This window comes from Microcebus murinus, chromosome 19 (genome assembly GCF_040939455.1).
Source record: "Microcebus murinus isolate Inina chromosome 19, M.murinus_Inina_mat1.0, whole genome shotgun sequence".
Taxonomy (NCBI): Eukaryota; Metazoa; Chordata; class Mammalia; order Primates; family Cheirogaleidae; genus Microcebus; species Microcebus murinus.
In genome coordinates this window covers 1,104,690-1,117,680 of record NC_134122.1, presented here as the reverse complement: position 1 = coordinate 1,117,680, position 12,991 = coordinate 1,104,690, and the positions used below count along the sequence as shown (strand labels likewise).

Genomic DNA, 12,991 nt, shown 5'->3' with positions numbered 1-12,991 from the left:
CGCCACCCGCAGGTGTTCGTGGAGCGCTCCAACATGGGCCTTGTGCAGCGGCGGCTGCGGCTGAAGGACTTCCGCGACGCCTACCCGCGCTTCCCGCCCATCCAGTCCATCCACGTGTCCCAGGATGAGCGCGAGTGCACCATGGACCTCTCCGAGTTCATGAACCCCTCCCCCTACACGGTGCCCCAGGTACCCACAGGCGCGGGCTGGAGGTGGTGGATCCCTTCTGGTCCTCCCGGGGCAGCCTCGGGTGGCAGGGGGCGGGCTGTGGCTGTCTGGGGCGAGGCCCTGTGACCAGAACGTGCACTGGGGGGTGGGGCTTGGGTGGAGGCCGCTGTCCCAGCTGGACTGGGGTTTGTCCCCAGGAAGGCGAGGCGCTGACAGACCTTAGGGGAAGGCGGGGGGGAGGGGCAGCCCCAGACGCACCTTGGTGTGCTGCTGGCGTGCGGCTGTGCGGGTGGGGTGTGGGCGTGTGGCTGTGCGGGTGGGGTGTGGGCGTGCGGCTGTGCGGGTGGGGTGTGGGCGCACTGAAGGCTGTGCCTCCCCGCAGGAGGCGTCTCTCCCTCGGGTGTTCAAGCTGTTCCGGGCGCTGGGCCTGCGGCACCTGGTGGTGGTGGACAACCGCAATCAGGTGAGCAGCGGGTGGGTGCCATGGGGTGGCCGGGGGTCTGCATCCTGCTGAGGAAGTCCTGGAGCTGGGGTGCCCTCGTCCCAGGTGAGCACTTGCTCTCAGCTCCCTGTAAAGGGTGCTAAGACCCCTGGCCCCGCACCCCAACCCTGTGCCGGGGCCCCTGGGCTCCCTGCTGTGCTGCCCCCCCAGCCCCCGGGGCCCTGACCTGGCTTTGCTCCGCAGGTGGTCGGGCTGGTGACCAGGAAGGACCTCGCCAGGTATCGCCTGGGAAAGGGCGGCTTGGAGGAGCTCTCGCTGGCCCAGACGTGAGGCCCGGCCCCGCCCTCAGCGGGCAGTGGCTCCCCTGGCCCCTTTAGCCCCTCCTGGGGTGTCTGATCTCTCTGCCACAGCCTCACCTCCCGAGCAGTGGCAGGAGCGAGCGTCCCCCAGACTTGGGGCCAGGCTGGCTGGCATGTGAACGTAGCCTTGGTTGAGGGTGGCTGGTCACGGTCTCACTGTGTCCCCTGTGCCATGGCCCTGGACTTGGCTCCCTCCCTCTGGGGTCTTAACTTCAGGATCAAGTGCGTGTGCGACACCCCCTGGGCTTCAGTGACAGCCCCGGCCGCAGTTTGAGAGTTTGCCAAGAGTTTGAGTGGCAGGTGGCCCCGGAGAGCAGCCTTGGGTGGGCTCCCCGGGGAGCCACACATGCACCCTGGTCTGTGCCCCGGCTCAGTGACTATGGGTCTGGGGTCCTCAGAGCTGAGAAGGAACTCTGAGGGCCTCAACCCCCAAATCCAGCCATGCCTCTGTCACCCTGAGCCCTCAAGAGCTGGGGTCCCCACACCCGTGGCCACCGGCTGGCAAAGCGGATCTGCCAGCGACACAGTGCAGGTGGCTCACACGGGCTGTGATGAGCCGTGCGGGCCCCTCGGAGCCACCTCCTAGCCGCCAGGGCGGGGCTTGGTGTCCCTCGGTCCCCAGGGCTCCTCGCACAGGACGTTGCACAGAGGAGTTTGTGTCCCTGCCGGGTGTCTGTTGAGGCAGCACCAGACCGAGTTGTCCGACCAGCCAGCGCCACTTTCTCGTTCCCGCCCGCCTGGACCACGGCCCCGCAGCCCGGGACTTTCAGGGGCCCTGGGGATCGGGGTTGCAAGTGTGGTGGGGACCAGGCCATCCTGTAAACGGCTTCCCCCGATGGCCATGGACCCCAGGAGCACTGACCACCACGTCCTATCCTCATCCCTTCCCTGGGGCTGAAGAGCCTGGTGTCCACCTTTCTGTGCCCATGCCTGGGCACTGTCCCAGGGACCCCGAGTTGGCCCCAGCAGGTCCGGAGCATCTGAACTGGCGGAAGGAGATTCCCCAGCAGGCCTCAGACGCAGAACCAAAAACGCATGTGCAATGTCCCTCAACAACTGTTTTATACAGATTTCATGTTGAAATAATATTTTGGATATATTAGGTTAAATAAAGTGACCTATTGAAGTTTGCCTCGCCTGTCACTTTGCTTTTTGACGTGGTTGCAGGGAAGGCTGGCGTCACCGAGGCTGCCCCCGCCATGGGCTGCGCTCTGGGCCGGGGCCTCTGCTCCCTGCGTGTGTGCAGGGCTGGGCTGTCCTGGGCTCGGCCTGCTGCTCCGGCCACTCTGCTGGCGTCCCTCCCCGCGGGCTCAGGCCAGGGCCAGCCCCCACCGCTGGCAGACGCTCCCCTGTGCCCCCTCGGATCCTTCCAGAACCAGGCAGTTGGAGAGGCCTCGCAGGAACTGGAGGGTTGGGGGCTCAGGTTCCACTGGCAGTTGGGCCATGAAGTCATGAGGTTCTGGTGAGGAAAGGAAGGTTCCAGAATAGTCCCAGTTGCCCAGCCTCACCTGCCTCCCCAGGACCCTCTGGGAAGGAGGCAGATGTGAGGGCAGGAGCTCACCCTGCTGCGCCCCACTGCCCTCTCTCTGCTCCCAGCCCGACCCCGCCTCCCTCCAGCCAGCCCCTCCCCGTCCTGCCTGCCCTGGGCTCTGGCGACCACCGCTGCTGAAGTCATGTCAGGTGAGCTGCTGCCGGGCCCGCTGGAGAAATGAGGTCTAGGAAGGGCCTGGCCACCCCTGGGCCCTAAGGGACAGCTCTGCTTCCCGGCCGCTAGGGGCTTCCTCTGGAGCTGGCCAGGTGGGGGCACTGTCCTGTCTCTGCCACCCAGTGCTGGGCATCCTCAGGCAGGGCCCTGGCCTTCTCTGAGCCTAGCCTGTGTCTGGACCCAGCTGTGAGAGTCAGGGTGGTGTCCTGCAACGATTTGGGTCCTTGTCACCTACCATGCGCCCCAGCAGGAGCTAGCACCCCCCAAGGGTGAGCTCCCAAGGAACTTCTTGCAGAGCCAGTGAACAGCAGCCCCTCCCTGGGGACATCGCCCCCCTCCCGGCTGAGCAACATCGTCTCGGAGGACCTGGGGCTCCTGATGGGAAGCCTGGCCAGCCCCGAGGCCTTGAGTCTGGTGTTGTCAGACAGGGACTCGTCCAGCCACCTGGCGTCCTCCCCCTCTGACCCCGAGCAGGACACGGCCAAGCACTGGACACAGCTGGAGCAGTGGTGAGCCTGCAGGCTCGGGGCGGGAGGACCCACCTCGAGGGCACAGCCTGACCGGGCCCTGCCCCTGCCCCGGCCAGGGTGTCCTCGCTGCAGGCAGAGGTGGCCTGCCTGCGGGGGCAGGAGGAGCGCCGGGAGCGCGCCACTCGGAGCCTGCTGCGGGAGCTGCTGCGCGTGCGGGCCCTCGTGCAGGTGCAGGACTCAGAGCTGCAGCGGCTGCAGCAGGAGGCGGCGCCTGCCGCTCCCACCCCTGAGAAGGTTACCCCTGCCGAGGTTAGCAGCACCCCCGCAGCTCAGCTCGAGCCCGCACTTCCCGGGGGCTGGGGGCAGCTGCTCCGTCTCCCCTAGCCCAGCCCAGCCCTGCCCCTGCTGCCCAGGCCCTGAGCCCAGGTCCCCTAGCGGGAACCCCCTGTGCCCGGGCTCTCTCGGGCCATGTGTCTGAGCTGGGAGGACTCAGGGCAGGTGGCAGCCCCGGACCTGCGCCAGTCCACACCCTCCTCCTCCTCCTCCTCGCAGCCCCACGGCCTGCAGAGCCAGAACCAGATGCAGGCCCTGGACCAAAGGTACCTCTGTGTACGCTTGCGCCCACAGCCTTGGCGGGAGGGGAGGGGATGGGGCGTCCAGGAAGCTGTGGCCGGCGCTGGAGCCCCCTCCCCGGTGGGTTGTCTTGCTCGGTGAGCAATGTGTGTGTGGGCCCCGCAGAGAGGCTGGCTCTGACGCCGCCTGGACAGCCTACGGTGGTAGTGGGGGACAAGTGGGAGGCCGGCTGCAGGGCCTGCCCCGCCCCCGCTGGACCCCCAGCCCCCAGACACTGCCCTGCGAGCTCTGGGCCTGTCGGACGTGGCCCTTGTGTGCCAGGCTGGTGGAGGTGCGGGAAGCGTTGGCTCAGATCAGGAGGCGGCAGACACTGCAGGACTCGGAGCGGAAGGCCACTGAGCAGGAGGTGGCCCTCAGGTGGGCGCTGGGGACGGCTCCGGGCCGCCATCTGACCTCCTGCCCTCGCTGAACTGCTGACTGCCGGGACCCCCATGGGGAAGGAGACCCCAGCCTGGCCCTGCCCCTTCCCGTCCTCGAGCCTGGCCCTGCTCTGAGGTCCGCTTCCAGCCCCTCTGCGTGTGCCCGAGGGGCCGTGCGCTGCCCACTTGGCCAGCCGGGAGGTCCAGTGGCCCCACCAGCCTCCCGGTGGCTCCCCAGCCAGGCCCTGTGACCAGCAGCCGATGTCCCCAGGCTGGCCAAGCTGACCGACTCACTGAGGCATGAGGAGCAGGGCCGGGAGGCGGCCTGCAGTGCCCTGCGGACGAGCCAGGAGGATGCCGGCCAGTGGGTGGGCCACGAGGTGGCCAGGATGCAGGTGCGCCCGGGAGGCAGGGCCCTGAGGAGTCCCCAACTGGCACAGCCTGTACCCTCCCACCCGCCTGTGCTGTTTTTGTTTCTGTCCACGTAGTCGGCCCTAGGAGGACCCCAAGTCCTGTGCTGTCCAGCACAGCAGCTGCTCTGCCCACTGAAATTAGAGACAATTCAGATAATTCAAAACAGCTCCTCAGTCACACACCCCGCGTGCCACGTGCTCAGTAGCCACGTGTGGCCGGCGGCTGCGACGTGGGCATCCTTCGTTGCAGAAGCTTGTTGGATAGCACAGCCCCATGCACACTGCCCCCCCATACAACCAGCTTCCAGCTCGAGGACTAGAACCCCTCAGCCCTGAAGCCCTCCATGGCCATTCTCAGTGGAGGTCGCCTTCGTGGGGCGCCAGTCCCTGGTACCCGGCGTCCTGCTTCGAGGCCTGGTGCTGCTTCCCCTCGCTGTGGCCGTAGGAGGGGCCTCAGCTCTGGGGTGGGGAGGGAACCAGGCAACCGCACGGCTCTGGGGCCAGGTCTGGAGCTCTGCAGAGAGGCCAGGGGCTGCGGCCGGCTCCCAGGGCAGAGGGACGGGGAGGCTGAGAGCACACCCCAGCGGCAGCCCACACAGCTCTGCAGTGGCAGCCGGGAGTCGGGCCCTCACTGACCCCGGGACTTTAGCACAGTGGCTCCGAGAAGGCGGGAGGGAGGTCCTGGGCTGAGGCTTCCCAGACAGGCGGTGAGGAGGGGAAGCCGCCCCCTCCCGTGGTGGTGCTGGCCCTTTCCCTTAGCACTGGGGAGCATCTGAGCACTCTCTAGGGCCAGGTAGGCAAGCCGAGGCCCACTGCCTGTTTTTGTGCACAAAGTTTTATCGGCACAGCCACGCACAGTGTTTTATATCTTGCCCGTGTCTACTTTGAGGGCTGTGACCGCAGCGTGGAGAGGCCACAGCAGAGACCCTGCAAGCCGGGAGTGTTCACTCTCTGGCTCTTTGCACAGAGAGACCTGCTCCAGGGCACCTCCTGGGGGGCCAGCAGGGGCTCAGCAGACAGAGCTTCCTCTGGGGGGTTTCTGCACTTTGAGCTGCCCCCCTGCACCCCAGGCCCCCCACCCCAGCGCAGCAGGGAAGCAGCTTTCTGGGAGCAGACAGGGCCCCCCAAGGGCTCTTCCTGGCCCCCCTGGCTCCCCCGACTCCCCATGGCTCCCCCTGGCTCCCCATGGCTCCCCTGGCTCCCCCTGGCTCCCCCTGCCCCCGTCCCCCCGGCCCCTGAGGGCTCTGCCTGGCTCCCTGGCTCCCCCTGGCTCCCCATGGCTCTCCCTGGCTCCCCCTGCACCCCCGTGGCCCCCGAGGGCTCTGCCTGGCTCCCCTGGCTCCCCCTGGCTTCCCTGGCCCCCCTGGCTCCCCTGGCTCCCCCTGCCCCCCCATCCCCGAGGGCTCTGCCTGGCTCCCCTGGCTCCCCCTGGCCCCCCTGGCTCCCCCTGGCTCCCCCTGCCCCCCCCCAGCCCCCGAGGGCTCTCCCTGGCTCCCCCTGGCTCCCCCTGCCCCCCCCAGGGCTCTGCCTGGCTCCCTGGCCCCCCCTGGCTCCCTTGGCTCCCCCTGGCCCCCCCTGGCTCTCTTGGCTCCCCCTGGCCCCCCTGGCCCCCCTTGACCCCCCTGGCTCCCCTGGCCCCCCCCCCTGGCCCCCCGACACCCAGCAGAGGCCGCCCAGGGACGGTGTGGACCCTCCCCAGGCCCAGGTGACGACGCTCGGCGAGGAGATGAGCCTGCGCTTCCTGAAGAGGGAGGCCAAGCTGTGCAGCTTCCTGCAGAAGAGCTTCCTGGCCCTGGAGAAGGTGGGCGCCCCTGCCCGGCCCGGCCCGCCCCCGCGCGGACGCGGACTCTCAGCGGACTCTCCCCGCAGAGGATGAAGGCGGCGGAGAGCTCGCGGCTGCGGCTGGAGGGCCGCCTGCGGGAGGAGCTGGAGCGCCGCTGGGAGTTGCTGCGGGAGCTGATGGAGGAGCGGCTGCGCACCCTGTGCGGGCAGCGCCAGGTGCGGCTGGCCGGCGGGCGGGGCCGGGGTGGGGCGTGGGCGGGGCAGCGCCAGGTGCGGCCGGCGGGCGGGGCCGGGGTGGGGCGGGGGCGGGGCAGCGCCAGGTGCGGCGGGCGGGGCGGTGTAGGGGTGGGGCGTGGCCGGGGTGGGGCGGGGGCGGGGCAGGCCAGGTGCGGCGGGCGGGGCGGCGAGGGAGCGGGGCGGGGCCGGAGCAGAGCCAGGGCGGGGCGGGAGCAGGATGGCACCAAGTGCGGCTGGCGGGCCGGCGGGCCGGCGGGCGGGGCGGGGCGCTCGGGTCTCAGAGCCGCCTCTGCGCCCGCCCGCAGCAGGAGGAAGGCCACCTCCTGGAGCAGTGCCGCGGCCTGGATGCGGCTGTGGTCCAGCTGACCAAGTTCGTGCGGCAGAACCAGGCTTCGCTGAGCCGCGTGCTGCTGGCCGAGCAGAAGGCCCTGTGGGTGTCCCGCAGGCTGCACCGGGGCCCCGGGGCTGTCTGGGGCAGTCAGGCCAAGGGGACCCCGCACCCACTCAGGAGCAGGCCACGGTGGGCCTGCCTCCCCCCCCAGCCCCAAGCAGAGCGCTGGGCCCAGTGGGGCGCACGTGGCAGCGTAGCCCCCTCCCCCTGGGGGCTCCCGTCCCTCTGCCTGTCCTGTATGAGGGGTGGTTCAGCTGTGGCAGCAGCCCTGTCTTGCCGGCCCATGACAGCACTTCCTCCTCTCAGCCGGGGTCTAGAGCCAGCAGGCAGGCTCCCCTCCCTGGCCCAGTGCTGAGGGGCAGGCCAGCCCTGGCTGAGGGGCAGTTTCCATGACACCAACCCCCAGGGATGCCAAGGGCCGCTTGGAGGACGGCCAGGCGGGAGCGCTGGCGTCGCAGGTGCAGGAGAGCCTGGAAGTGGCGAGGCGGGCCCGCGAGCTGGCCCTGCAGGAGACCCACAGCCAGCTGTCTGCGGTGAGGGCCGTGGGGGCCGGGCCGCCAGGGTCGCCCAGGCACACGGGACAGGGCAGGCCTGAGCCGGGATTCCCTGCCCCACGCCCGCCCCCTCAGCTCCGGGAGAAGAGCCAGGCCCTGGAGGCGTCGGTGGCCCAGCTGGCTGGGCAGCTGAAGGACCTGAGTGACCAGTTCCTGGCCCTGAGCTGCAGGCTGGACCTGCAGGGGCAGATGCTGGGGCTGCGGCTGTGCGAGGTGAGCCGGGCGGCGGGCAGGGGGTGCGCCGGGCAGACGGGTGTCTCGTGCCAGGGTGGAGCCCTGGCCGGGTCCCAAGCCCCCACCCTCCCACGGGAGGTCTGCCCGGCCCAGGGGACGTCCCCTGCTGCAGCCTCAGCCCAGCACTGCGCCCGGTGCAGGGCTGCCCCAGCCCCGTAGCCTCCAGGGGGCCGGCGGGAGTTCTTGGGACAGGCGGGCGTGTTCTTTCCTTAACAGCTTTATTGAGATGCAGGTCACAGCCCCCTCTCCCCCTCCCAAGGTGTGCGGTTCGAGTTTCCTGTGTGTTCTCGGGCTGCACAGCCATCGCCACAGTCCCTTCTAGGGTGTCGCCGTCACCCCAGAAAGACACCTGCCCCCCCCACACCATTTGCCCCGCCCCCGCCCCTGGGAGCCAGCGGTCTCCACGGATTTGCCGTTCCGGCGTTTTATACACGTGGAGTCACGCGGCGTGGGGTCGCGGTGCTGCCTGCCACTCTTGCTGGGCGTTGCACTTCTGTCCCATCGCGTGGGGGACCCCGTGAGGACTGTCCCCTCGCCCGCTGGTGGGCATCGGGTTGTGGCCACGTCTGTCTGTTGTGAACACTGCTGTGGACATGGGGTCCGGCCTTTGGTGTGGCGGCTCCATGCCCCGGCCTGGCCTGCTGCCCCAGGCATGTATGGCCAGAACAGCCCCAGCCTCGACTTCCCTCCCCTCCCCAGTGGCCAGGCTGTGCTGTCCTGTCCCTGCTGACCCTGCGGGGGCTGTGGGGGCTGCTCTCAGGACGCGGCTCTGCTCAGCCTGGCGGCCCCACCTGGGAGGGCCCTGTGGCTGCCTTGGCCCTGTCCAGAGTGTCTGTCCCCAAATGTGCCTGTCCAGTCTGTGCACAAACGTGCTCAGAGTCAGAGGTGGGCTCAGGGGCTGCCCGTCAGCTCCTGGGGCCTCCCTGTGCTCTGGCTCCAGCAGGCCCCATCCACCCACCCACCTGCCCACACACCCTCCTGCCCACGCACCCTCCTGCCCACGCGCCCTCCTGCCCACCCGTCCATTTGCCCACCCGTCCACCTGCCCATGTGCCCATGTGCCCACACGCCCACCTGCCCACTTGTCCCCTGCCCACACACCCACCTGCCCACCCACCCACCTGCCCATGCACCCACCTGCCCACGCACCCTCCTGCCCACGCGTCCTCCTGCCCACGCGCCCTCCTGCCCACCCGTCCACCTGCCCACCCGTCCACCTGCCCACGCGTCCACCTGCCCACCCGTCCACCTGCCCACCCATCCTGCCCACCCGTCCTGCCCACCCTTCCACCTGCCCACCCGTCCACCTGCCCACCCGTCCTCCTGCCCACCCGTCCTCCTGCCCACGCATCCTCCTGCCCACCCGTCCTCCTGCCCACGCGTCCTCCTGCCCACCCGTCCACCTGCCCACCCGTCCTCCTGCCCACCCGTCCACCTGCCCACGCGTCCACCTGCCCACCCGTCCACCTGCCCACCCGTCCACCTGCCCACGCGCCCTCCTGCCCACCCGTCCTGCCCACCCTTCCACCTGCCCACCCGTCCACCTGCCCACCCGTCCTCCTGCCCACCCGTCCACCTGCCCACCCGTCCTCCTACCCACGCGTCCTCCTGCCCACCCGTCCTCCTGCCCACGCGTCCTCCTGCCCACCCGTCCACCTGCCCACCTGTCCTCCTGCCCACCCGTCCACCTGCCCACGCGTCCACCTGCCCACGCGTCCTCCTGCCCACGCGCCCTCCTGCCCACCCGTCCTGCCCACCCGTCCACCTGCCCACACGTCCACCTGCCCACCCGTCCTCCTACCCACGCGTCCTCCTGCCCACCCGTCCTCCTGCCCACGCGTCCTCCTGCCCACCCGTCCACCTGCCCACCCGTCCTCCTGCCCACCCGTCCACCTGCCCACGCGTCCACCTGCCCACGCGTCCTCCTGCCCACGCGCCCTCCTGCCCACCCGTCCTGCCCACCCGTCCACCTGCCCACACGTCCACCTGCCCACCCGTCCACCTGCCCACACGTCCGCCTGCCCACACGTCCGCCTGCCCACCCGTCCACCTGCCCACGCGCCCTCCTGCCCACCCGTCCTGCCCACCCTTCCACCTGCCCACCCGTCCACCTGCCCACCCGTCCACCTGCCCACCCGTCCACCTGCCCACGCGTCCTCCTGCCCACGTGTCCTCCTGCCCACGTGCCGTCCTGCCCACCCGTCCACCTGCCCACCTATCCTGCCCACCTGTCCACCTGCCCACGTGTCCTCCTGCCCACACGCCCTCCTGCCCACCCGTCCTGCCCACCCGTCCACCTGCCCACACGTCCACCTGCCCACGCGTCCACCTGCCCACCCGTCCTCCTGCCCACCCTTCCACCTGCCCACCCGTCCACCTGCCCACGCGTCCTCCTGCCCACCCGTCCTCCTGCCCACCCGTCTTCCTGCCCACCCGTCCTCCTACCCACCCGTCCTCCTGCCCACCCGTCCTCCTACCCACCCGTCCACCTGCCCACGCGTCCACCTGCCCACGCGTCCTCCTGCCCACACGTCCACCTGCCCACCCTTCCACCTGCCCACGCGTCCTCCTGCCCACCCGTCCACCTGCCCACGCGTCCTCCTACCCACCCGTCCACCTGCCCACGCGCCCTCCTACCCACCCGTCCACCTGCCCACGCGTCCACCTGCTCACGTGCCCACCTGTCCACGAGTCCTCCTACTGACGTACCCACGTGCCCACTCGCCCTCCTGCCCAGGCACCCGCCTGCCCACGCATCTTCCTTCTCTGGGCTCTGGCCCTCACTGGATGTTTGTACCCCAGGCAAAGACCGAATGGGAAGGTGTGGAGAAGAAGTCCCTGGAGGACCTAGCCAGGTGGCAGAAGGAGGTCGCTGTGCACCTGCAGGACATGTGGGAGAAGGTGGACAGCCTCCCCCGGCAGGTGGGTGAGGGCGGAGCCACAGGCCTGGCCTGGGTGGGCACAGCCAGCCTGGAGGGATTGAGACCTCCGGCGGTGGCATGGGTCTAAATTCTTCCCCGCCCCCCGGGGCTGCCCTTGGCCAAACCAGTCCTGGCCGGTGTGGGGCTCCCCTGAGCTGGCCTTGCTGGGGGCCACTCTCCGGCTGCCCCCCACGCTGGGCCCCGTATTTCAGATAGAAGGCGTCTCAGACAAGTGCACCCTGCACAAGAGCGACTCGGACGTCAGGATCTCTGCCGAAGGCAAGGCGAGGTGAGGCCTTGGGCCCCGGGAGGGGCAGGAGCTCTGCAGACAGTCATGGGCCCGGCTGGCCCCACAGGCCTGGGTGCCATGGCAACCCCCTCCCCTCCCCTGCCTGGGCCTGGCCCAGCTGTGGGCCCCACCCTGGTGCAGCCTGCAAGGGCTCCTCGACCCCCCATCACCCTCTGTGGACCCCAGCCTCCCCCACCAGCGGGGCCGCAAGGCTGAGCACCCCTCGAGCTCCCTGAGCCCTGCAGTGGCCCGAGAAGCCACGCCGCCTGCCCTGGCGCACCACAGCGGCCCTGCCCCGGTGCCCGCAGGGAGTCCGAGGTTGGGGCTCTGCGGCGGGAGCTGGCCGCCCTGCTGTCATCCGTGCAGCTGCTCAAGGAGGACAACCACGGGCGGAAGATCGCCGAGATGCAGGGCAGGATGGCCACGGTAGCACCCGGCCCAGGGACCCCAGAGGACACCTGCTCCCCAGGGGAGGCCAGATCTGGGACCCCCAGCCCGGGGGCATCTTCCAGCCGCAGGGCAAGGCTCTCCCAACCAGCTCCCTGGGTGGCCGCGGCACGCCTGGGCCTCGGGAAGTTCCGAGTGGGGACACCGGGATGCAGCCCCCAGCGCACTGGGCGCTGACAGCCCTGGGCTGTGGCCGGGACCCCCGGGGGCCACAAGGGGGGGGGTCCCTCTTCCCCTCGCTGGGCTTGGCCAGGACCCACAAGAGGACGAGGGCTGTGGCAGGAGGCGGCTGGTGCCCAGGCTCGGAGCAGTCGGGGACTTGGGGGGGGCTGGGGACAGCTGGACACCGGCAGCCTGGCCGGGTCCCTGCCCCGGACAGACGGGGGCTGCGTTCAGTTCCAGAACCAGATAATGAAGCTGGAAAACAGCATCCAAGCCAACAAGACCATCCAGAACCTCCAGTTTAACACGGAATCCAAGCTGGTGAGGGGTCCCCATGGGTGGGGCAGCCCCGCCCCACCGCCCGCCCCACCGCCCACCCCACCGCCCGCCCCACCGCCCCCTGCCTGTCTGCGGCGCCTGGTGGGAGCAGCATCTCCCTGCAGATAAGGGAGATAAGGGCGTGCGCGCCGCCCCGCCCAGGCCTGGCCCCGCGCTGGGCTCCAGGTGACCGGCGCCCCCGTCCACAGCGCTCACAGGACGTGGCGGCCCGGCGGGAGAGCGCAGGGCGCCTGCGGGGCGAGGAGGGCCCCCGGGCGCCGGCGCTGGGCAGCTGCAAGACCCACACGTCGCAGCCGAGGCAGCGGCTCTTCGTCAAGGACTTGGCCCGCGGCAAGGCGGTCCCCGTGAACTGCTGGGGCCTGTACCAGGCCGTGAGGTGGGCGAGGCCCTCCGCATGGGGGTCAGGGCTGAGGCCGCGGGCGGCTGGCGGGGCGCGGGGGCGGGCGGGGGTCCAGGGCCATGAGCCGCGTCTCTGGCAGGTGGCTGCGGTGGAAGGTGACCCTCCTGAAGCTGGCGGCCAGGCGGAGGCCGGGAGCGGTCCAGGGGCTGCCCCACAGCCGGGCCTGCGCGGCACAGCTCATCTTTGCCTGTCCCCCAGAAATAAACGTGCCTCGACCTTGTCTGGTGGGTCCCCAATGTCTGCGTTGACGTCCTCCCGGGGCCCAGGGGGCTGACCAGGGCTGCAGAGGTGCTGGCAGTGTGGGTGGGGGGCTCAGTCCGTGACCCCCGGGGCTGTTCTTGTCCTGCTCCAGCCCAGAGGCCAGCCGACCCGTTTGGGGTGCCCAGACCCTGCCCGCCAGCCCTTCCCGCCCCCAGCTCTAGCCGGGGAGCAGACAGCCTGTGTCTGTCCTTGTGGCCCCCAATTCCTGCCTCTCTAAGGAACCATCGCTCATCCTGCCAGTGCCGGGGCCACATCCAGCCCCCGCGGCCCTGCCGGGCGCAGGCAGTGGGGGGCCGGCCTGGCCTGGGCTCTGACCTCAGTCACTCTGGCCACTGACCTGGGCTCTTGGGTGGGCCTGGCAGAGCCCGGGCTCCCCGGGAGGTGCAGCCCGTGTGGAGTCCCCTGAGACTATGATGTTGGTGTAG

General features: G+C 70.3%; 2 protein-coding genes across 3 annotated transcripts in view; both read left to right on the top strand.

Annotated features, from left to right (window-relative positions):
* The window catches only part of CLCN7 (chloride voltage-gated channel 7), a 24,715-nt gene extending 22,615 nt beyond the window's left edge, over window positions 1-2,100 (top strand). For both annotated transcript variants that reach the window (XM_012743491.2, XM_012743490.3), the window contains 3 exons: window positions 13-189; window positions 551-631; window positions 854-2,100. In XM_012743491.2, the coding sequence (XP_012598945.1) occupies window positions 13-189; window positions 551-631; window positions 854-940 (345 nt within the window). In that variant the 3' untranslated portion in view covers window positions 941-2,100. The remainder of the gene's footprint in view (window positions 1-12; window positions 190-550; window positions 632-853) is intronic.
* Window positions 1,896-12,991, top strand: CCDC154 (coiled-coil domain containing 154). The gene is made up of 20 exons (XM_075995509.1): window positions 1,896-2,013; window positions 2,137-2,379; window positions 2,566-2,649; window positions 2,744-2,766; window positions 2,957-3,183; window positions 3,261-3,453; window positions 3,712-3,743; window positions 4,039-4,134; window positions 4,408-4,531; window positions 6,249-6,350; window positions 6,419-6,547; window positions 6,874-6,998; window positions 7,366-7,726; window positions 10,550-10,669; window positions 10,881-10,957; window positions 11,266-11,383; window positions 11,801-11,887; window positions 12,094-12,281; window positions 12,385-12,529; window positions 12,929-12,991. Exons 1-20 carry the CDS (start codon window positions 1,896-1,898, stop codon window positions 12,989-12,991), a joined length of 2,655 nt encoding a protein of 884 aa, XP_075851624.1.